The sequence below is a fragment of the Petromyzon marinus genome, chromosome 30, assembly GCF_048934315.1.
Source record: "Petromyzon marinus isolate PM22_M1 ecotype Great Lakes invasive population chromosome 30, UKy_Petmar_22M1.pri1.0, whole genome shotgun sequence".
In the NCBI taxonomy this organism is placed as follows: domain Eukaryota; kingdom Metazoa; phylum Chordata; class Hyperoartia; order Petromyzontiformes; family Petromyzontidae; genus Petromyzon; species Petromyzon marinus.
This window is the reverse complement of record NC_133696.1, coordinates 7,277,258-7,302,046: the sequence shown is the minus strand read 5'-3', so window position 1 is coordinate 7,302,046 and position 24,789 is coordinate 7,277,258. Positions and strand designations below refer to the sequence as shown.

Sequence of the window (24,789 nt, the reverse complement as noted above, 5' to 3'; positions counted from 1 at the left end):
AGTCAAAAAAGTACACAGCTGTAGGTGAAAGAATTTCATAACCATTACAAAACATTGACCTACACAACTGAACAATTAATATACAAATGAAAAGATCGGAGGTGAAATTTGCTGTCAGACCTCACAACGCCACCCCCGTTCTCCGCGCCGTATGCGCCACACTCACCAACATCGAGCGTCCACAGATCTCCGAGGCGGCACCCGCTCATGCCTCCGTAGATGACGAGCATGGGCCGACGTCCCAGCGGCTGGGTGAGTGCCGGTTGTGTCGGGGTTCCAGGGGAGGCCTCAGGGGGCTGGGGGTAGACGACGGCCGTGTGGGACTCGCGAGGGGGCGGCGGGGCACCCTGTGTCACGGGGATGTCCCAGCCCATCACCCCCGAGCCCGGCTTCAGCTCCAGCACGTACAAGTCGTTCAGATACCTGGCGACAGAGGTCAACGTCAGTTTAAGTTTGAGCGACGCGTTGACATCACAAGAAGGATCGACTACGAGTTAATGTATAATATCCTCAGGTTTCATGTATTCTTCGACTCAAGATACGAAAACATGCAATCATGTGTAAGATTGTTTTATATGTAATGTTATTTATTTAGACCAGAAAGCTTCACGGATTCTCAATGTTTGGTCAATTCAACGTAAAGGAGTGTTCTGAATGTGGGATGAAACTGGTTTCCGTGGATAAACCCCGCCACCCATATGCAGGAATAACCCGAACAGTATGTTAAGAAGACCACAAACCCATTGGCTATGCTGCCATCTCTTGGCCAATTTACGGCACAGCAGGTTTGGGAGTTTCAAACATCTGCACGATACACCAAAACCTTGTTTACAAAAAGCCTGACTACAGGCGTACCACACCATGCATAACTCTAAAGACAAAATTATATCGTGTGCAGACGCGGCCACATTGTGATTCTTACACTGCCCTATGAGCACTAACACCCGAGTACAATTCCTGGCCATGGAAAACATCAGTGATGAGCGAAATCTGAATTGGTACACAACGCAGTGCTAACCATGGTGCTAACCCCCCCTCCCCTTTCCAAACCCCTTCACAAACCTGCACTCACCAGCGAAGTACACTCAAACAACCCCCACGACTAACATGACATGGGGAGGAGGCCTTCATCCAGCATTGGATTATCAAAGCACAGTACATTAATATATTGCATACCTTTTCACAACAATACAACATCAACAGTCAAACAAGAATCCATTCGGCGCACCTGGGAATGTTGTTCTTGGGGTCCTCGCTATCGTTGGCAAGACCCCCAAAAAGATAACACTTGTTGCCGATGAGCGAGAAGCTGTGGCCCAGTCGGGGACACGGGGGCGGCCCGTGCTTCGGGGGTTTCGGTTTTAGGCGCTTCCATTCCCAGCGGCTCGCCTGTGGGGGGCAACAAGATGCCGGTTAGAATGAGAGCAAGATGCCGGTCATAGCATGGGAATCGGCGCATCCCTATACGGTTATCCTCTTTAATTCTGACCTTAGTTCATTCAGGGTCCTGGTGCACTGCATGAGGCTGGAAGGGGGAACCTTTCCAATTCAAACACAACGCTTCTTAAGTCAGCAAGGGCAGGAGTTAAAATGAAACATTGTGTTTGATGTTTGAACTTTTAAATAAGGAGCAATGTTCAAGACAGATTGGTGCTATAACAAATATGCAGCTCCATGAATGAGCTAAGAGCCTTTAAAATTAGCAAGCATGTTATTATAGCACTCTGGTGATGTCACTGCGATATCACACGTGTCCGTAATTTTAAAGTCTTTATCATTAAGAATCCTTCAAACCTAAATTGGACAGCCCAAGGCACACAGTGGATTTACAAAATAAGAGCTTTCATTTGTGTTGCATTGTCCTCTAATACATGTGTTATGTGACATTTACAATAGCCTATTCTTGCCAATGTCAACGTGGGAGTTGAAGAGAACTGTGCGACTGCTGGGTGGCTTACCTGCAGCTCGTACAGGTCGTTGCTGTACTTCCCGTACTCCACCATGCCGCCGAACACAAGCAGCCGTGTGCCATCGCACACGAAGCCGTACGCTGCGCAGCCCGGTGGGATCTCGCCACGCACTGCTGGGATGAACCATTGGTTTGTTGCTGCAAACGACACACCGCGGGTGTGAATTTGCCGCAAGCAACGTGGACTTATAGGGTTGCGATTCACATAGCCATATGCAAGATGACCAATGCTCACTCAACCTTCTAATTCCATAAACGTCACATTTAAAAATAACTTTTAAATGTTTATACCAACCACAGCATTATGAAAAAATCTGCCGAAATTCACCAAAATATCAGAAGCTAAGGAGAGTTTACTCAAGATGAGACCGGTGTCTTTGGCTGCCGAGCAGCTACAGTAACAGAGGGAACTGCAGCAAGATCAATTGTACTGTGCAGTACTTCAATGCTCTGATGTCTATTCTCCACGCCTTCACCAAACCGCACTGACCATTATGGTAAGAATCGAAAATTAACCCCCATAACCAGCACAATATGGGGAAGCCCTCTTCCAGCAATGGACTGCCAAAAGGGCTGCAAATGCACTCCAATTGGTAATTTGTTAAACTGAATTTAACGTGTCACATTCATATTTCACAACTCACATGCTTTATTTACTTAATGCTATTATTCGTAGGGCTAATAAATTAAGGCAAATGTGTACAAATTTGTATTCATGGATGCACAATTATATCAAAATATTCACGATTCCCTTCGACATTCAAAGTTTGTACGAGAACTGTACCGATTGACCTCCTTGCGTTCCTATGTATTAATCACGATTCAAGAATCAGTTCCTTTTTTGCACTTGTAGTGAATTTAGTGCCCTCTAGTGGCTAGAGGGTTGTGTCAACCAAATACTGTACGTACATAAACCTAAACGAATAAAATAAAGTGGACATACGTATACTGGGCATAAGAATACATTTTGAATGATTAATTGATGTAAAAGTTACACACAGTATTGGTACTAATATACGGAAGAGCTACCATCTTTAATGGTAACCGAGGCCAACAAATAACATTGCCAATTGACCAAAGAGTAGAGCCAGGTTTACTTGTCATTTCAAGCGGGCACCCAATTCAGTGCACATGGGGTTATTTCATTTATTTTAACACTGGCATTAAAAGATTGTTTAAAACATTAAACCAACTGAAATAACGCTATGATTCATTCAAATATAACGGTGTGCAAGATCAAACTATTATTCCCTAGAATTAGCCGATGTCAGGAGCTTACGTGTTTACTGTCGCCGGACCTGGTTTGTGTTGTTTCACCTCCGTACCCTTGATCTCTTTCGACTTTGTGTCTTCATGCGACTGTAATTCGCGATTAGCACCGTTTTGAAATGCATAATTTCATGAATGAAGCTATTATTATAGTAGAACATTATTATTTTTAGAGTGTAAAAGCACAGCTGTGGAGGGTGGTGGGGCATCTTCCAATAGCGACCACAGGTCTAGCATGGATACTGTTAATTGCGTAATAGTGAAATACCACGGAACGTAAGTCGTACAAAAAAAATAGGGGTCAAAAAACATTTGAGTCAGCTCATTGTGGTGCATATCACACGGGAATATGCGCAATATCATGCCTCATTAGGAAACGGTAGGCATTTTAAGGGTGCTTTGCAAAACCTTTTCTGTGCCAGTATTTCGTAATCGGACGTTATATTATCCTTTTTAGTAATCGTCGTGCCATTTTTTTTGTTAGCACATTCATCAAATCGTTCACGAATCAAATTAAACGAGCCTGCAAAGGATGTTAAGTGGCTATTATTGCTATGGGGAAACTAATTGAATACATTGTTGTGACTTTTCATGCATGTGTGTCACACAAGCCTTTCGGCGCAACAAAAAGTGGACAGGATTTCCCAGAAATGATCCAGGAGTCAAATGTTCTCCACTTAGGACCAAAACATTCAACAGGATCGCTTACACACCAAGGTGAATTCGTAATTAACAAACAGAAGGCACTGCTTACGCATACGGTGGGAATCATTCAATGGACAATAAGCGTAAATATTGGAAAGGCTGACAAAACAAAGCCGAGCAGCCTAATTGGGCATCCCGACCCACCCATCTTCATTGCACACGCTCCCTCCCTCCTAGAAAGCTGTGCGACCTCTATGGGATTCAGTTGTCATTTTTTTTAATAATTAGTAATATTTGTACAACGTCAATGCTTTGTTTCTTTTATTTTTTGTGTCAAGTGAATGGAGGCTGTCACGTGAAACAAAGGCAGCAAAATAATGCGCAATGCGTTCCAATTGCCATAAACACGATTAAAATATAGAACTGTTTGCAAAATATACGGTACTAGACTTTGTACAGTATGAAAAATAATACGCATACAAAATAAAGAAATTCTAAACCAGGGCAAATTTACGTCATTTTATTACATTCATCCAAGGTTTTCACTTGAAAGTAGCCACAATCGCGCCATTAGGCCAAGTATGGTGCGAAACAAGAGTAACACTTTATTTTTTATCCCATTAACCACGACCTAAGTTCATGTATTCTAAAAAATAATGATAAATAAATATTTACATTGGTGTCAAGGTGTTTTGTAACCGAATAATCGCCACTCATTTAACTGCAAGCTACAGTAGCTGGAAACCAACGCGTGCAGACAGTACTGTGTACTCCGCAAGCACACATGCTTGTGGACTTCAGTTAAAACCAAAGGATTGAGTTTAATTCCAAAAGTCTATTCGAATAAAAAACGGCTCACAAAGGATTCGTATTAAAGAGTTGGTACACTTACACCTCCCAGAGGATTATCCCATTATAACTTGACCACATTTACACACAATGAGAACCTTTATTAAAACAATAAAATAAAGAAAATGTGCCCTTTGTTTGAAGCCACAGTAGACGATTGTGAAAAACTATCCACCATCGATCGTGTAAAACCAGGCTAAATATTAGATTTCCCAAAACATTGTAAATTAAACCCACCTCAATGTTGCGAGTTCCTAGATTAAACTACCCAGAGCCAGTACCATTCCTCTCATGAGGAAAAATTAGTGAAACCGATTACTCAAATTTCGTGATTTTGTTTCACATGTTCACTGCTGTACTACAGTAGATTGTTTTGACTGAATGAACGAGCATGCCATTTGTTATCATTGCATCTTTATTGTCTTTCACCCAATGGTTGGATGACGTTGTTACAACCCAGGTCTCTCTTGACTTGGCCTCTATTTCTGAGATATATTTCTAAAAAAAAATTGCAAATCGTGACCCGCTTAAAGCAGGCAACTTAATTTATGCAAAGTTTCAGTTTAAGCCACCGCAATTAAACAAATATATATTTTAAAAAAAGTCCTTCGTGTACAACACAAAAACACAAGGTGTCAGCCGAGAAGCGTCGGTTTATTGACTTGACACCTCTGGTTCCACCCACACAGGGGCAACAAAATATCTAGCTGGAGCAGGATCGGAGTACCGTTCCCCTGTGTGCCACCTCATTGCCCGACAGAACCGACGCCGCTAGGGTAGCGAAGGCGGCAACGCGGGAGCTGCCCTGAGGCAATGGAGGCGCAGGGCAAAATCAACACAAGCGCCTCCACTGACCGGCGCCATGTTATTACCGCCGCTGAGTGGCGGAGGGAGACGTCAACGACCGCGCAGAACGGGGGGCGGCGGGGGGTGTGGCGGTGAAGCGGCTCTGGAGAAGCCGGGTTCGAAGGACCGGAAAGATGGGGGGGGGGGAGCGGAGTGAGACAAAAGTAGTACCACTCACCCCGCTACTTAAAATAACGAGGAAAAAAATAAGACACTGTATGCTGAGAAAGAGCAAGGGCCGTCTGCTGTCAACACAGCACCTCCCGCTCAGCAATTCAAACAATGACAACCATCACCACCCCGCATCAAAAAAAATCGCCCAAGAGTAAAACAGCACCGCAATACTTGCAAAAACGGCGCGCCGAATGCTGAATATAAACAATAAAACGACACCAATTTGAATTGCGCAATTGTTCGAACAAGCAAATACAAAAAAAATTCCGCGGCGATCCTGCATAAATAAAAAAAAGCAAGTCGCGTTTAATTATTTATTTTACTCGTTGGCGGTGGTGATAAAAAAAAGCGCGGCCCGCAAGGCCCCAGCCGCCTCAGCGCTTATCCACACACACACAGACAACACAAATAAAACAACAAAACCACACCGCGGCTCGGGCGCGCGATCGCCGGCGACACGGGCGCCGCGCGCCGCGCACACCCCGCGCTCGTGAAAGGCGCTAAAACGTCGACGGATCGCCGACAAATCGCGACCGAACGGGCGCCGCAAGCCGCTTTGGCGCCAAAGCGGAGCAGCACAAACACGGCCGCCATCTTGACGCCGCGAACCCCCGCGCGCGCACCCCCCACCCCCTACGCCCCCGCCGAGTCGCACAGCGTCACCCGCTTCGCTCGCCGCTCTACGCACGCACCGGTGTTGTAGACGTGCAGCTCGTCCACGATGCCTTCGTTGCCACCGCCGAACACCACCATGAGCTCCTTGATAGTGACGGCGCGGTGGCCGTGGCGCGGCCGCGGCACGGGTCCCGTCGAGCCAGTGATCCGCTTCCACTTGAGCGTGGGAGCCGCCATCTTGGGCCTCGCCTTCCCACAATGCCGAGCGCGCGCGCGAGACAGCCGGAAGCGGCCGTGGGGGATGGATGGGCGGGGTGCTGACCCCCTCCCTCCGTCCCTCCCGCTTCTTCCGCCACATCCCCCGCACCGGCTTCCGGTGACGAGGGGGCCCCCTCCCTCTATCCCACCCCCTTCGCGTGAGACTCGGGAGCTGAGATGCCTACGTCACGGTCCCCCATCATCACGCACCACGTGACCCACTGAGACCACCCCCCCCTCCGCAGCCACCCCTATAGAAATGAGAATCTTTATCCTGGAGGCATCCCGATGATAGACTTTCAGTAGGGGCGGGTAAGGGATACATTAAAGACAAGCCTACAGTCGTGCGATTATGGCCATAAACCACATGGGCCCATATATTAAGCCCATAAGATGTACATTATACACAAGCCACGGCGCGATTAATGGGCATGCAACACAAAAACCATCGACCACATCGTAAAACCACTGCAGTCTGCGCTTATTTAACGGAGGAACAGCAAAACGACACGAACTATCTCTCCTGAGAAGTCCTCTCGTCGTGGCCAGCAGCAAACGTCGACACTGGCATTTAGCAACTGAACATTGCCTTCCATAGGCAGGAAACACTGTAGTACGATGCCAATGTGTGTCGCCGCACTAATCTCCACCCAGACACAGCCGCATACAATTATCTCGTGATTTTGTATTGCTTCAGCACCATCGGTTATGTTCTCAAGAATTCCACACACTTAACAGGTACTGTGTGTACGCGACGTTGGGATCGCTGGCAGTTACATCCAGCATCGTCACGCGATTGGCAGAATTTGAAGTCGTTGATTGGTTCTAGAAAACCTACGTGTTGCATTTTAATCAGTTAAGTTAATTTCTTTGTGAAATGTTCTTGTAAACTCTCCGGCCACTCGTGACCCTTAAGCCATCTTGCAAGTTGGAGTCATTCGCGAGGAATCGATTAAGGGAATCGATGTGCGTAGTTGGACGCATGTATCGAATCGTGCATGCGGTTGGGAGGGGTGAACATGAGAGGAGGGGTGAACCATTACGTCACTGAAAACGGGCGCGTGACGTCATAACAAGGGAAATCAAAAGAATCGACGGCCATCTTACAAAGGGGCATTTTAAAATGGGACCTTTTTTTTGCCAGTATCTCAGCATGAAAAAATAATAGGTTTTAGCCTTTCTGGCAAAACTAACAATAATAGGGTTTACCATTTCTGGCAATAATTTCCAACAAGGGTAAAGCCTATTCTTATTTTTTATAAAGGCACTTTTCATGAAAAATATTACCGACTTTCGTGTTTTTTTGCTGCCCTTCCCCTGAAATGCAGCAAAAAAAAACCGTTCCACAATCGTTATTGTATATTGCTTCGTTACGTGGATGTGTTACTCAACGATATTTTACTTTCTACGTATGTATATTTTGCAACAACGGTGCTCGATTAACATTGGGCGTGCACGCGGAGTCTCGCCCTTAGTAAGATGGAGGGTCCCCACCTCGCAACACGCCGCGCTGTTATTATTAATTCATGGCACTTTATGGACGGTTAAATCCTTTGTTTAAAGAACGACACCCCCCCGGGGGCAATGCTTGAACAGCACAGCTAGTTTAACGACTAAACAAGAAAAAAACGCAACACATTCGTTAATAACATCGTGGCTTTAGAAGGAAGACAAAACTATATAACAGCTGACGTTTCGGGCAATGGACCTATTTTCATAGCACGTAAATTATGTTTTTTTACATCTACATGTATGCACCATTGTGAACGCAGCAGCCACCGCAAATAAGTTGATACATTTAACACACCCGGTCGTGTAATGTCCACAACGCAGCGTTGCACGAACTCGAATTTATATATGTACACATAAAAAAACAAATTAATAATTAAGTGTTTTATCCACTATCTGGCCTCTCTCAATAACAATGAGTACATGCGCCAGTGGTGTAGCCACATACGTTTACTATCCATAGTGCCCCCAGCTCTCGACATTATGCGAGAGCTGGGGGCATTATGGTACCCATAAAGTTAAATTGGTCCCATCAGCTTAATTCCAGATCAATCCCCGTGAACGTGCAATAGTCGGGCAACGTTGGAACAACGTTGGTTTCCGTCGAAGAAAGTTAATGCGGTCCAGAGTTTGTAGCAACGTTTTGCTTGATATTTCTTGAGTAAACATGCCCCTGTAAGGTAAACCGACGTTTGCATGTTCACTGAAGAAATATCAAGTAAAATATATAAACGAGCAAAAATGTTGTTGACACGAGCAAACTCTGCAATGTATTAAGGAAATATTAATATGCCAATTAAAAAAACCGGTAACCAGAAAATGTTTCTTGAATTGAATTTTCATCAGGACCCCACGGTGTTAAGTGCATTCTCCTACCCTTACCCATTTTAAACCCCTGGTCTATGTGCCATGAAGCAGAGTCATTGCTCGAAACGTCACCTTTTGCATATTTTCTGTTTATTTGAATGCCACGATGCTATCAGTGACCAACGTGTTGAGGTGTTTTGTTGGGTTGTACTTTAGCACCACTCCAACGCCAACAGCGGCATCACCAAATACTTGAACTCTGGGCCTGTGGATGCTGCAGTGCGTAGTGGGGCTGCCATCACATTACATCACAGATGACTCTTCACGCCCGCTTCAATGCAAATTCACCCCCCACCCCAACCAGTGGCTGAATATCCCTTTGCAATTACCTCACGCCATCTGTTCATTTGCACATAAACTACATTTACGGACTTGAATTATGTGCTATAATGATGTATGGGACATTGCCCAAAAACGTGGCCTGTTACTTTTAGTATGCATTTTTTTAATGTTAAGGCCACAGTGTTATTGATACGCGTGTTGGGTTTTGTGTCTGTTATTTGTGCGCGTGCACCATTACCAATGCAGCAGCAGCAGCGTCAGACAATATCGTATACCGTATAGATTTGCATAACGAGTCACTTTCCCTCTCGTTTCTCACGAGACTCGATTAATTTATCTCGATTGGATTAAGCAATGATAAATACAGCACATTTCGGGAATTACAATGCGTACAGCGTCCGATTGATGTCAAAAATGGCAAAGCTATGTTCCAAGTTTTAAATGAGGTGGGGAGTGGGTCAGATAAATTCTGTTGATGAGTCTGTGAGACAGTCACCCTATATCCTGTTAACCCTTCTTTAATTTAATTGCATTTGTGCTATTTCGTAATGCTGTATTAGGAAAAAAAAGTTTTGCTGGCTGGCTGGCAGGCTGTGACAGCCGGAGGGAGGCATGGAGGGACGGTGACTTCCAAAGCACATGCGGATTGCTAGTCAGTCTACAAATACATTTTCCTGATTCGACTGTACAGGGAATTTACTATTTGACGGTGATTGATGTTTCCTGCAATATTTTTCGATTTTTGCATGTGACTTCGGTTGTTTTTTTGTTTGCTCTGATTTCCGTTTGCTTCATTGGCGCACTTCATTTGATGGTGTTTCGCTCTTGACATTTTGGTGACACTGGTCAACCGTGGAAAGTTTGACCATCCCCGGCATCTTGAGTTGTCACCTGGTTGAACAAAGTGAACTTGAAATAATCGTGTAAATTCTCTCATCTGTACTGGTCTTATCTTTTGCTACCATCGTTTATGGACATTTTTCACGTCCGTTTTTTCTGCTATGTTGTTGTGTTTCATTCCTTCAGACCAACAGCCAAGAGAGAATATTAATCGGAAAACATAATTGCCATTGTAATTATTGCAAATTGTTGGCGAAAACGCATCATTACCAAATACTGTACAATAGTTATCAATAAAATCTGGTTGTTGTACAGCTGTTCCAGATCATAAGAATTCAACATATTCGTCAATAACGCTGCCGTAAAAAAAAAATCCATATCATTGGTGACGTTTCAGGTGTTGGGCCTTAATCATAGCAATGCATATGCACCACCGCCAAAGCAATATTACAATTCCATTGTTTTAAAATAAGGTGAGGCTTGAAAAGCATAATTAATCGAGGATCGATAAAAAAAGGCAGGCACTACTTCGTGGGAATTCAACATTGGTGGTAAGTAACCCTTGTGGATTAGACTGGCCTCGGCTGCCACTATTGAAGTCCCAAAACATCGCCACCTAGCGCCAATTTATATTAACACAGGGAACGGGGGAAGAAAATACAGCACTGTACAGCCCACTTATATTGCTGGTGGACAGAGGCAGAATGGACCCGAGAAACGTGACCATTGTTTTTGACTGCCACGTCGGAAGATCGACAACCTCTGGATTGTCTAGTGTGTTCACCATCACATCAGTATCTCCCTGATAACGTAATTTGTATTATTATTGCTGTAAACTGTGTATATTTCACCATTGGGCTCTGTTCATGTAGCTGCCTCCAAAAGTAAAACATCAAATTGACTCTAAGCATGCATCTACCCATGCCTCTTTAGGTATTCTTTAGTTTTGGTTGCATTTTCTTTGTCGGTGTCGATAAGGAATATACTTTACACAGATTAACAAGCGGCAAACTGAACACACACATCAACAACACTGTGGCCTTTAAAGACAATCACAATCTTCTTTGGTTCTTTCGGTAAAGTCACGTAGAATGAGAATAAAATAATAAATTGATAAAATAAAATAACACAATAATATTCTCACGACGTTTCGGCCACAACACAAGCGGCCTTCATCAGGTGAAGGGGCGAGACTGTCTGGTAGGACAGCGCTGGAGTGTCCTACCAGACAGTCTCGCCCCTTCACCTGATGAAGGCCGCTTGTGTTGTGGCCGAAACGTCGTGAGAATATTATTGTGTTATTTTATTTTATCAATTTATTATTTTATTCTCATTCTACGTGACTTTACCGAAAGAACCAAAGAAGATGAATCATTGCAGTCACGAAAGCTTTAAATCGAAAAATACAATCACAATCGATGACGTTTCGGACAATGGCCCTTGTTTATACCACATTGCTCAAAACGTCGCCTACTATGAATGTTATTCTTTCATGGCAGGATTGTTTGATGAATGCGTTCAGTTTTTTAGTTTGATTAATTGTGCTTGTGCACCACTGCCAACGCAGCAGCATCCCCAAGTAACTTGTGCACAGAATAGAAACGTTGTTATTCAGGAACATTGGTAAGTTGCAATTTACATTATCAAGTTATTTGCAGACAAATACAAAAAAACATTCCGACCTGCTCCCGTCCACACATTGACCACCCTCGTTCTGCATCAAATAACTGCTCAAAGTCAACACGTGCTCTGATGCGTATTCCAGTTGCGCCACCACTAACAGACAACTCCAATTGTTGAGCGAACTTCGTGCACGTGACCTTTGGTGGCGGTGATGGGGCCCAGCGGTAGCTGGTTCGCCGCTTGTTGCAGAGGTTCGCGGTTCAAACCCAAAGGCCGCCCTGATTCATTACTCAATTGGGATTATACACAGCAGAAATCGTTTCCCCCTATTTGCAGACTAATGCCCCAGGTCACTCTTGCACCCGAGAATCAACCTGGTGTCTTGAGTTCTCACCTCCAACGAGCAAAATAAGTTGATACCTGTTTTGCTCATCTTTATTCTGAGTCCAGCTTTGCAGCCTTCTTCATTACGTTTTGACATTTCCTGTAGTTTATTCTCATTGGATTTCGTAAGAAACACGTCGTCAACAAATCTTGGCAAAAACCTCACTCAGAGCAATCTCACACCATCTACCCTGAATATGACCTCGTCAGTCCAAGTCCCGCCCACGCGGCGGTTGAGTCCACTCTTCACACGTGTAGCGGTCGCAGCTACCACATGCAATGTGAGGTTCAAGCAGACCACATAGCAGGTGGCACGTGTGCAGGGCTACAAGACAGACGGCCAAGAGAGACAGCTGAGCTTCTATATCGACTGCGCAATAGCCAACATCGATTTTCACCCAGCTTTCTTCTACATGCTTGTAAGACTGCCGGTGATACGAGTTATTGCAAGATTTCGAGGTTGTTTATAGGCCGGTTCATTTAATTGCTTGGCATGAATTGGCAGCTTGCTGTTCACTTCAGCGGGTCGGTTGACGGATCGCTGTGGCCAGGAATTAAATTTCTATGGAAGGCAGCAGATGAAGCCGGACATCTTAGTCATTCATACAAATAGGTGGATGAGATAGGAAGTCAAGTGTTCAGTCCAGTGATCAAATAGGCATTCTTTCAGTGAGCTAATAAGGCAATATCAGAAAAGCTAATAGGCAGTCGTTTGTTATCGATTCAGGCAGGCAGTGGCTATTGCTGACAGTCATTAGCCAACTATTCTGGCAATTCCCGTGAACTAGTTAGTCAGTCATTATCCGGACATTGAAGTAGCCATTAGATAGCTATTCAGTCAGTTATCAGCAGTCACCGGTAGCTATTCAAGAAAGTGGACAACAATTCGTGCATCATCAGTCGTACATCGCAACAGTTATTTGCCACTCATTAACACGTTAATAAGGCAGACGTTTGCAAGATATTCAGTCATTAGTCAGATTTTAGATAGTTATTTTAAGACATTCAGACATGAGTGAGATGTCTGACATTGGTCAGATGTTCATGAAGTAATTCACCAGATAATCAGGTAGACATTTCGCCAGCTTTTAAAGCAGTATTGATCAGATGTTCAGTCACTAAAAGTAAATTGCGATATACTGTATTCACACAGTAAGTAGCTAATTATTCAGTCATAAGCCAGATATTCAGAGTCATTATCTAGCTATTTAGACAATCATTAGCCAGAAATGACAGTCATTTGCCAGATATTCAGACAGTTATTTGCCAGATATTCACAACGCCATTAACGAGCTATTCAGTTATTAGCCAGATATTCAGACGGTCATTAACCAGCTATTCGGAAAAGTCATTAGCCAGCTATTTTGGCAGTCATTAAGCCAACTATGCATGCACTCGTTAGCCAGGCATTGGACAGACATTAACTAATAATTAGCCAGACATTAGCCAGTCATTGAGGCAGAAATCGTAGTCAGCCATACGAAAGAAGAAAAAGGCAGCGATTAGGTAGTCATCATCGAGACATGTCGAAGCCCGGGGAGTTCACGGATCGGGCAGTGCTGGATCTGAGATGTGGCTTCTGTGGTAGCTGCGTGTCTCCGCGGGGCATGCGGGCGGTGCTGCTCTCTGACCCCAGCACTCATCTCTACTCCACAGACGCGCCACCCACGTGGTCAGTTACCCACCGCACGCTCTTTTTATCGTCAAAGACCACGCACAAGCATACACTCTTGGACACCATCACATATAGCATCATCGTCATAATAATAATTCATAATCATCAGACACTGACGTTGTGGCTCAATATCCCTACATCATCACACTACATCATTCATAACTCATTATCACAAACATTGTAACCCATCAGACAAGACAAGCGAAAGATTCCTATTATAGCCAACACGTATGTTATAAAGACCAGCTTTGAAAACGAGGAGGTGGTGTGGTCATAACCACTCCCTGCCGCCTTCGTGTCCTCAGTGGTGATGTTTACACACCGCACCAGGTACTGATTTAAGGCTGAGTCGACGTAGGGAAGGCTCAGGACCGATTCAGATAATCGTCACTGGTCTTTTTCCGTGAGCGGGAATCGAACTCGGGTCGCCGGTTTCGTAGCTCGGCGCGCTCACCGCTACACACATCGGCAGACACACAGACAGACATACAGACAGATAGACACACATACAGGTGATATACATGCAGAGCTCCTGTATGATCCCAGCACTCAGTTCTACTCCAAGGACGTTCAATCCATGCAGTCAGTCAAAGACAAAGATCCCCCATATAGCCTTAACAGACTGTAGGGGCAAGTGCTGTGAGCGAGCACCTATGGAGGCCGTCAGTCACACACACAGACACAGACACACAAAGAGATGGAGGCTGTAGGCATAGACGTAAACGTGCAGATAGACAGACGTAGCGAGATAGAGTGGAGCGATGACGTAGTGGCTAGCGCACTGCCATTTGAACCTGGCGACCTGAGTTTGATTGTCGACCACGGCTATCACAAGTGGCGAGTGATGATATCTGAACACTAGTCCTGTGTCCCCACTTGATACACACTTCGACATACAGACACATAGACATCCCAGTGAACATGGGAACGTTGGGTCAGCGTTGAGCCAATGTTTGTCCATGGGTTCTAACGATACAGTGAGGGGAAAAAGTATTTGATCCCCTGCTGATTTTGTACGTTTGCCCACTGACAAAGAAATGATCAGTCTATAATTTTAATGGTAGGTTTATTTGAACAGTGAGAGACAGAATAACAACAAAATCCAGAAAAACGCATGTCAAAATGTTATAAATTGATTTGCATTTTAATGAGGGAAATAAGTATTTGACCCCTCTGCATAACATGACTTAGTACTTGGTAGCAAAACCCTTGTTGGCAATCACAGAGGTCAGACGTTTCTTGTAGTTGGCCACCAGGTTTGCACACATCTCAGGAGGGATTTTGTCCCACTCCTCTTTGCAGATCTTCTCCAAGTCATTAAGGTTTCGAGGCTGACGTTTGGCAACTCGAACCTTCAGCTCCCTCCACATATTTTCTATGGGATTAAGGTCTGGAGACTGGCTAGGCGACTCCAGGACCTTAATGTGCTTCTTCTTGAGCCACTCCTTTGTTGCCTTGGCCGTATGTTTTGGGTCATTGTCATGCTGGAATACCCATCCACGACCCATTTTCAATGCCCTGGCTGAGGGAAGGAGGTTCTCACCCATGATTTGACGGTACATGGCCCCGTCCATCGTCCCTTTGATGCGGTTAAGTTGTCCTGTCCCCTTAGCAGAAAAACACCCCCAAAGCATAATGTTTCCACCTCCATGTTTGACGGTGGGGATGGTGTTCTTAGGATCATAGGCAGCATTCCTCCTCCTCCAAACACGGCGAGTTGAGTTGATGCCAAAGAGCTCCATTTTGGTCTCATCTGACCACAACACTTTCACCCAGTTCTCCTCTGAATCATTCAGATGTTCATTGGCAAACTTCAGACGGGCATGTATATGTGCTTTCTTGAGCAGGGACCTTGCGGGCGCTGCAGGATTTCAGTCCTTCACGGCGTAGTGTGTTACCAATTGTTTTCTTGGTGACTATGGTCCCAGCTGCCTTGGGATCATTGACAAGATCCTCCCGTGTAGTTCTGGGTTGATTCCTCACCGTTCTCATGATCATTGCAACTCCACGAGGTGAGATCCTGCATGGAGCCCCAGGCCGAAGGAGATTGACAGTTCTTTTGTGTTTCTTCCATTTGCGAATAATCGCACCAACTGTTGTCACCTTCTCACCAAGCTGCTTGGCAATGGTCTTGTAGCCCATTCCAGCCTTGTGTAGGTCTACAATCTTGTCCCTGACATCCTGGGAGAGCTCTTTGGTCTTGGCCATGGTGGAGAGTTTGGAATCTGATTGATTGATTGCTTCGGTGGACAGGTGTCTTTTATACAGGTAACAAGCTGAGATTAGGAGCACTCCCTTTAAGAGTGTGCTCCTAATCTCAGCTCGTTGCCTGTATAAAAGACACCTGGGAGCCAGAAATCTTTCTGATTGAGAGGGGGTCAAATACTTATTTCCCTCACTAAAATGCAAATCAATTTATAACATTTTTGACATGCGTTTTTCTGGATTTTTTTGTTGTTATTCTGTCTCTCACTGTTCAAATAAACCTACCATTAAATTTATAGACTGATCATTTCTTTGTCAGTAGGCAAACGTACAAAATCAGCAGGGGATCAAATACTTTTTTCCCTCACTGTATATGCCAACGCTGGCCCTACTTTGACAAAGATCTCTCCCCCCCTCACCCACCCCATGTAGCATTTAAGAGACGCTGTGAGTGAGTTCAGCTCACGAGGGAGTGCTATGGTCTGAACCAAGTGCTCTCTACTTCAAGGAGACTGATAGCGACACAGCCTCATCAAGACCTCTCATTGCTCCGCGTGAAGCCGCGCACTTTTTAATCACCCCCCTCGTATATATCGCTAACTGCATGCTATATTCTACTGTCCGGGTAACTGGCATCGATATTTATTGGCAGCTGTCTATCAGCTCCAGAAGGCAGGAAAATAGAGTGTGGACTCCATCTGTTCCATCTGTACGGGATAGAGTGTTGTACCATCGCACGCGTGTTTTTTTCAGACGCTCCGGTTTTTAACCCACATGTATAAACGCTTATTAATTGGCTGAAAACATCTTAATGTATAGAGGACAGCAGAGCATGGATAATTGTTGGGAGAACCGGCTGACGGTGTGGCTGCTGCCTTCCCTCTTATCTGTGAAGGAGTTCGTACATTTGTAAATGTTTAGTGGGAAACTTGAAGCAATGTTGAATGTCAGGCTGATCTCGCCCCAGTGTCAAAAGTTCACGGTATATTACAGATCAAATTAACATTCAGGCGGTGCTCATCTTCAGAGCCAGTTGTGAAAAGTCCACATTGTTATGGTCGTGGTCAGTTTATCCACAGTTGACTTACCCAAAATATGGTACTAATTGTATCGATCTCACTGAGATGACGGGATGAATCAACCCCCAAATCCAGGAGTTAACGTGAAAACTTTCGATTGCGAGCCCGCTTTCTCAGCCGCTGAATAATGATGGCCGGTTTGCCCTTCGGACTGTAATGTTCAGGGGGACAAATTCTTTGATTTTCATACAAGTACATTTTTCGCATTTTTCTAGTTGTAAACATCAACTATATTCGTGCCAAATGTAAGATTTCTAAACCTTCTGGACTATCATTATAATTTACTTATATCACACAGATCGTCTATTTGTATGAGATATACTGCGCCTGGATTACTTAACCGTATAGAATTCAATATACAGTATGGAACAGATGAACATTCATTCATCACAAGAGATGGTTTCATAATATATACGTTTTAACCCACAGCTTAGATCACGATTGATATTCAAATATAATTAATGAACAAATGAGTGTAGTGTGTAACAATTTTATTTTCAGATTTAAAAGGAACAACGAAACAAAACACGTGGAAATATTGGGTCACGGAACGTTTGATATTTGAAGGTAAAATTGGGCTGTTACATCTTTAAAAAGTAAAAAAATGGTACAATTTCAGATCAATAAGACTCCCATTTTTGCAAAAATGCATTTGTGATTAGATGCAGAATGTGGTTTTAGTAAAAACTGTCAGTATCCGGGAAATGCAATCGTCGGAAGTGAGTTCCATATTTTAACACATTCCTGCGGAGGGGGCTGGTAGGAACGTTGGTTGCTCGGTCAGTGGCCAGGGTCAACGGCGGCGTGGTGTATTCCGCAAATATGCCCGACTGTGAGGGCGGGCACAAGCCGGCGTGAGTAGGTTAAACGTTGAGTTTTATAAGGGGACCACGGGGTGACCAGCCCCTCCCCACCCAGCCCCTCCCCACCCAGCCCCTCCCTACCCTTCCCTCTCCACCCAGCCCCACCCCTCCCATTTTTTATATCCGAATGTCCGAATACACGTGGACAGACATCCACAGACAATCATAATTAATCCCCTGCCTCTTGTGAGAATTAATCCCGGTTGGGCTTCCAGTCCATATAAGGGCACCACGGGGTGACCAGCTCCTCCCCACCCAGCCCCACCCTCCCCACCCAGCCCCTCCCCACCCTTCCCTCCCCACCCAGCCCCTCCCCACCCACGTGGACAGACATCAACAGACATACACAATTAATCCCCTGCCTCCTGTGAATTAATCCCGGTTGGACTTCCAGTCCACTACGTTTCCTACCAGTATTAATGACTTAAAATAACAGTGACAATAAACGCATGTTCCAATCCTTTGCCATTCCGCTGCAGGACAAAGGACTCCCCCATGCCATGGTGGTCATTGAGGTATTTTTTAAACCATATTTCACCTGTCTGGTCAGTGCGGATTGGTGAAATAGGGTCCCAGGACCCTGTTCGGATACCTCACGCCACCGATGTCAGCTGTGTGCCAGGAATCAAGCATAAATAAACAATACAGTTTGGATCGAAAAGCATATATATGTGACGTGCATCTCGAGATTAACTCATGTTGCTGGGTTCGTAGGACAATTAACTTACCACTGTCCTACCCCATGTTAGTAAATCAAGAATACAATTGAAGTTTTGTTATTTTGTAAAAAAAAGGAACAATTCAATTGCATTTTGGAGGGCATTTTGGAGGGGGGGGGGAGATTTCACAGCTGCAATTGAAAGACCCCCGCTTGCAGTGCAAGGTGTGAGCGAGTGGCTGTGGAAAAAGTATCAGGCAGGCAGTTGTAGATGTGAGATCCTAATCGTGACCTCATCTACCCCAGCGCTGACCTTATCTGGCTCGGAGCGGTTTTTGAGGCGAGTTGTATTTTCCAAGGCAGCACCAACCAAAAAAATAACACAACACGAGACGCATGCAGCGAGTTTGATAATGGGTGGGTGGCCGAGTCTGTGGGTGAGTGTTTTGGTTTTAGGGTGGGTGAGTTTTTGAGTGAGTCTGTGGGTGAGACAGCGAGTGGGTTATTGGTTGGGCAAGAAAGTGTGCAGGTGTGTGGATGGGTAGGTGTTATGTTTTGTAGGTGGGTGAGTGATTATTTTGGTTATTGGTTGATATGATTGTCAGCGGAAAATTCTGAATGGATTACTGAATATGTATGTATGAGTACTTGAGTGAGTGGGCAAGTGTGAATACATGAATGTGGGGTGCAGTGGATAGCGCACTGCACTATGAACCCAGCGACCCCAGTTCGATTTACACCCACAACCAAATGACAAATATCAGAACTGGTACTGAGCCTTCCCGACGTCGACTCAGCACTGGGGAGACAAAGGCGGCCAGGTGCGGTACTGGCCACGCCCCCCTCCCCCGCTTCCTCCGGGTGCCGTGCTGTGCTTCAAAAGCGCTCGCTAACAGCACTTGCCCCCAACAGTCTGTTAAAATCTACACGAGAGATCGTTGTCTTCTTTGAATACACGAATGAGTGTGTGCACAAGCTGAGTGTATGATTGAGTGGGCGAGTGAGTGTGTGAGTGTATGTATGAGTGTATGAGTGTGTGAGTAAGTGTGTGTGTGTGTGCGAGTTGGGATGGTGAGCGCAGTGTCTGCGGTGTGCAGTGCGGTAGGGCTGGTGGGCCCTCTCTACTCTCCCGAGAGCTGCGCCTGCCGGGTTCAAGATGCCGCCTGCCTCACCTGGTAGGGCACCGTCCTCCCTGCACTCAACTTGACAATAGAACCGTGATAGGTGGTTCCCCAAAGCATTGACGATAGAACCGTGATTGGTGGATCCCAAAAGCATTGACAACAGAACCGTGATAGGTGGTTCCCCAAAGCATTGACAATGGAACCGTGATAGGTGGTTTCCCAAAGCACTGACAATAGAACCGTGACACGTGGTTCTCCAAAGCACTGACAATGGAACCCTGATAAGTGGTTCCCAAAAGCATTGACAATGGAACCGTGATGGGTGGTTCCCAAAAGCATTGACAATGGAACCGTGATAGGTGGTTCCCCCAAAGCATTGATAATAGAACCGTGATAGGTGGTTCCCCAAAGCATTCACAATAGAACCGTGACACGTGGTTCTCCAAAGCACTGACAATGGAACCGTGATAGGTAGTTCCCCAAAGCATTGACAATAGAACCGTGATAGGTGATTCCCCAAAGCACTGACAATGGAACCGTGATAGGTGGTTCCCCCAAAGCATTGATAATAGAACCGTGATATGTGGTTCCCCAAAGCACTGACAATGGAACCGTGATAGGTGGTTCCCCAAAGCACTGACAATGAAACCCTGATAGGTGGTTCCCAAAAGCACTGACAATGGAACTGTGATAGGTGGTTCCCCAAAGCATTGACAATAGAACCGTGATAGGTGGTTCCCCAAAGCATTGACAATAGAACCGTGATAGGTGGTTCCCCAAAGCACTGACAATGGAACCGTGATAGGTGGTTCCCCCAAAGCATTGATAATAGAACCGTGATAGGTGGTTCCCCAAAGCACTGACAATGGAACCGTGATAGGTGGTTCCCCAAAGCACTGACAATGGAACCCTGATAGGTGGTTCCCAAAAGCACTGACAATGGAACCGTGATAGGTGGTTCCCCAAAGCATTGACGCGACTGGACACGTTCTCTGTCGGCCACGTGCATTAGCGCCGGGTTCCTATGAATCCCAAAGGTGCCTCGGCGCGGCTCGACAAGCTTCGTGCATTAACACACGCATGTTTCCGCAGTAAGTGGCAGATCAATATGGCTCACCTAACTGCAGACCATTAGGCATTTCACTATTCTATGCTTGCGCGTGGAAATATATTCAGGAGCTCGATGGCAATGTCAAGAGGGCTTCAGGAGAGAGTTGGTGAAGTTTTGCTGTTCCTCCTCCTCCGTTGATGGAGCGCAGACGACAGTGGTTCACAATATGGTCCGTAGTTTGAGTTGCCTGGCCCCAACGGTAGGGGTGGAAGGCAGAAGCCCTCTCACGGTGGCCAACCTGTTATGCCATCGGGTTGTAATGTCACCTCAAACGCAACTAACGCCGTAATCTTAGTGAAACGGACGTTGTTAATTTGAATCCAGATACGATCAGGCACAAGCAGACTCCACCCAGCTATGACCCCAGATGTCACCGTGGAATGGCTCACAACTTATAAAACAATATAAATCGGGAGGGAACCCATCCCAATTGTAGTCTGCCGCTACTTTTTTTTTCAAAACACCATATCAAAGAAGAAGATTAACACCAAACCATGAAAATATATCTTCAATGCTCCGTACTTTCACCAACCCGCACTGGCCAGTGCGCTGAAGTATGGTCAAATAGCCACCACAAATCCGCACGGCGTGGGGAGGCCCTCATCCAGAAGCAGATTGGCAAAATTGCTGTACATGGACGGACATGTACCCTATGTCACTGCTGTACAGCTTCTCCGATGTGTTTCCAGGTTCTATACCTTGTAGTTTGGCACGATGTCAGACGTTTCGCTACATGTGTTGGGAGCTTCTTCTATGATCCGCATGTTGGTGGAACACTGAATTCGATTTCTGAATGTGTGAGTATTTTGGAGGGTCTGTGAATGATTTAGACATTCAGCTCCTGAATTCAATTCCCTGAAGCTGCGGAAGCTCTCACAGCACGTGGGAGTTAAACGTCGGACACCGTGGCGAGAACCACCTGGTACAACCTGAAATCACATCAGAGATCCCAGTGCATCACACATGCAGCCAGAATGCAACGGACACGGAAAAGTGGTGTATTTAATAATTTGGCACGTGCATTTCACACGGGGTGGGGGGGGGGGGGGTTAAACAGATGGAGCTCACAGAATTCGCTATGCCGGTCGGATCATTAGCTTACAGGGCACCCCCCCCCCCTTCAATACCCAGGGGTGCGGGTATTGAAGGGGGGATGCGAAATGTGAACACTGAATCCACTTCCCACCCCACCCTACCCCCCCCCCCCCCCCGACAAAGTTCCGAGAGTGAATGGCTGTTGGATAAACAAAGTGTCAAGAATAAATGGCTGTTAGACAAAATGAACTGGACCCCCGCAGTGGAAACGTGCTGGGATACCACGTGGCGGTGCCGTGCCGCCCCTGCCTCCTGTCCTGCCACAACGGCCACCTGTGGATGTTCCACAGCCACACGTGCCGCGCCACCGAGCGCCTCGACGCCTCCGGTGAGTCCAACGTTGCCACGACTTCTTCCGACGACGCGCGATTTGCAACCCTGTAAAGCAGTGTTCTTCATCGCAAGGCCACTGGCGGCCCCTGGTGGCGTTTAGTGCGGCCCCCGATAATACACAAACGTGACAAGACCCCTTGCAGGCGACGTGGCCGCCCACACACACTGATGATGTCTTATCGGCGAAAGTGAAGAACACTGCTGGAAAATGATCTAGTTTAAAAGAGGGGATGTGGCATACAAACATGCTTCCGGCACCATAAATGTTCTCCAGGTGCTCCGGTTTCCTCCCACATGTAAGCGCATTTCAATTTTGCCGATAACACTTTAATATATAGAGGTCTGCAGAGCTTGGGCAATTGTTGGTCCAGGCTCACACCGTGTGGCTGCTGCCTTCCCGCTTGTCTGTGGTTCCTCTTTGGGCTTGCGTTGTTCTCTATGCGGTGCGTTACAAAGTTTAAATTGTTATTCCAGGCTCCCCTCGCTTTATGCGGTAGATGCGTTCTAAAAATAGAGGCGCGCAAAGCAAAATCGGCGTAACACGGACTGCACAGCCAGCCAACTCACAATGCACCGCACGAGGAGACGGATACCTGCCGAGTAGCGCACACAGTACATACAATGTTGTCCCACGTCCGACCGCATCGCAACTCACAAGTTAATTCAAACCGCATAAATGACGTCACGCAACTGGGTGGGGGGGGGGGGTCAGACATTTGTGACGATGTGTGACGAGGTGGGGGGGGGTTGAGAAATGTGACGTCGCATGAAAATGCGCAACTTTACATAAATATAGACAACACGTTCTACTGAATTAAATAGACTTTTTAATAAATGTTTTCTACTACAACATCAGAGTGCAGCGCCACATTAAATACGCACTACAATGACAATAGTTTAAAGCGATTTGAAGCATGTTTTATTTGGTGGGGAGGGGGGGCAGAGCTTTGTGACGTCATATTTGAGGGGGGGGGGTCTGACTTTTTGTGACGCCGTGTGACGAAGGCGGGGGGGTCAAAAACGCGCATCGAGCGAGGGAAACCTGCAGCAAGTTCGTCCGTCTCGCGCATCGTCGCCGCGTCTCTTGCAGGAGTCGCCGTGCTCCTGTGGGGCGTCCTCGCCGAGACGGATGACGACGACGACGACGACAGGTCTGGAGGATCCCCAGGGCATCTGCGTGGACCTCAGCCCGTGGCGAGATGAGCCGGAGTGGAGCGGAGCCACGTGGCGTAACGGACGCACGGTGGCGTGCAGAGCTGAGCAGTTGGTGGCTTGCGGCTTCCACGTTGAGGACGCCAACACATTCCGCCTCGGGTTTTCCAAGTCTCTGGCGATGACGCCCGCTTCATCATCAGCGGGGTCTTTTTTTCTTCCACGCATAAGACTCACACAGAGATCCAGAGACTCACGCAGAGACCCATCGATTGTCAAATAAGCCCATAGACAAATACAGAAACCCAGATTCACACAGAGGCCCATAGACTCGTCTATTCGAATAAGAATAGGTTTTATACTGGAGGAATCCGATGTACTATAAAGATATTTTTCACAGAAATCCTAAACGACCATGGTCTCACATAGACACCTGTAGATTCACGCAGCAACTCATATATTCACACGGAGACTTGTAGATTCACAGAAACATACAGACCCATGGACTCGCATAGAGTTCCATTGACTCATACACAAACCCATAATCTCACACACAGACCCATAGACTCACACCGAGACCCACGGACTCTCATAGACACCTATGGTTTGCAATGCGTCATTCATGCATTCTCCGCGAGACGGGCGCACACAGCCCACGTAGCTTCCCAGGAGGACCGGTCTAATATAGCCCAGCACGGGCACATCACTATCATCATAATTTCATCATCGCCAAATGTGTCCTTTTGTGTTCCAATTATCAATGACCATAGCTGTCAATCTTTTATCAGTGACGTCATTTATGGACGGCCCCATACGAGCAAAGCGACCGTCCTTTTCGGAGCACAGTAATCCCAAACAAACATTTCTTTTTTGGCTCCCTTTACAATCGCCTAAAAATTCGCGTCACGAGCGGCGGCCGGCGCACGCCCTGCGGTCCCGGGGCTCACGAAGATCGCGCTTCGGTGGCGTGCGGTCGATGGAATCTCCCTCGCCTGGTTCACGCAGGAGGGGCGTGGGTTCGATCCCGGTACCCTGACGATGCCTGTTGTTGTTGTATATTTGTAGTCCGCGTGTTCTCTCTCTCTCTCTTCGTGGTGGTCGCGTGGATGTTATTATTACACGCTTTTATTTAACTCACTCTGTCTGTTGTTGTTGTTGTCGTCGTTGTTGTTGTAGCATCAAATCTTGTAACTTAATTTGTATCCACTTCCCAATGTGGTATCGACTGCGAACTTCGTATACTTATGTCATACTGATGACAATATTATATTATATCATTATTTTTTCATATTTTAAAACATGACTTTTTTATATGTTATGTTTCGGCTTGGGTCTATTTGTCTACGGTCAACTGACGTTGGCTG

At 46.1% G+C, this 24,789-nt stretch overlaps 2 protein-coding genes across 5 annotated transcripts in view; one reads left to right on the top strand and one right to left on the bottom strand.

Moving 5' to 3' along the window:
• HCFC1 (host cell factor C1) overlaps window positions 1–6,690 on the bottom strand; it is a 37,333-nt gene extending 30,643 nt beyond the window's left edge. For 2 of the 4 annotated variants that reach the window (XM_032963375.2, XM_032963378.2), the window contains exons 1-4: window positions 6,445–6,689; window positions 1,959–2,107; window positions 1,229–1,389; window positions 167–423 (exon numbers count right to left, since the gene is read on the bottom strand). In XM_032963375.2, the coding sequence (XP_032819266.1) occupies window positions 167–423; window positions 1,229–1,389; window positions 1,959–2,107; window positions 6,445–6,604 (727 nt within the window). In that variant the 5' untranslated portion in view covers window positions 6,605–6,689. Of the gene's footprint in view, window positions 1–166; window positions 424–1,228; window positions 1,390–1,958; window positions 2,108–3,248; window positions 6,364–6,444 lie in introns of those variants that run through there. The other 2 variants (XM_032963376.2, XM_032963379.2) reach the window with 2 other exon arrangements.
• A 146-nt stretch (window positions 6,691–6,836) lies between these two features.
• Window positions 6,837–22,778, top strand: LOC116947525 (protein FAM72A-like). Its single transcript, XM_076070590.1, has 3 exons — window positions 6,837–13,987; window positions 19,656–19,785; window positions 22,144–22,778. The coding sequence occupies exons 1-3, from the start codon at window positions 13,654–13,656 to the stop codon at window positions 22,322–22,324; spliced, it is 645 nt and encodes a 214-aa protein (XP_075926705.1). The 5' UTR covers window positions 6,837–13,653; the 3' UTR covers window positions 22,325–22,778.
• Window positions 22,779–24,789: the final 2,011 nt, after the last annotated feature.

Coding starts and splice junctions, on each gene's coding strand:
- LOC116947525 (XM_076070590.1), top strand. CDS start 13,654: ATGTCGAAGCCCGGGGAGTTCACGGATCGGGCAGTGCTGGATCTGAGA. Junction 13,988..19,655: donor CTCATTATCACAAACATTGT/AACCCATCAGAC, acceptor TGTGTGAGTAAG/TGTGTGTGTGTGTGCGAGTT. Junction 19,786..22,143: donor GATGCCGCCTGCCTCACCTG/GTAGGGCACCGT, acceptor GGACCCCCGCAG/TGGAAACGTGCTGGGATACC.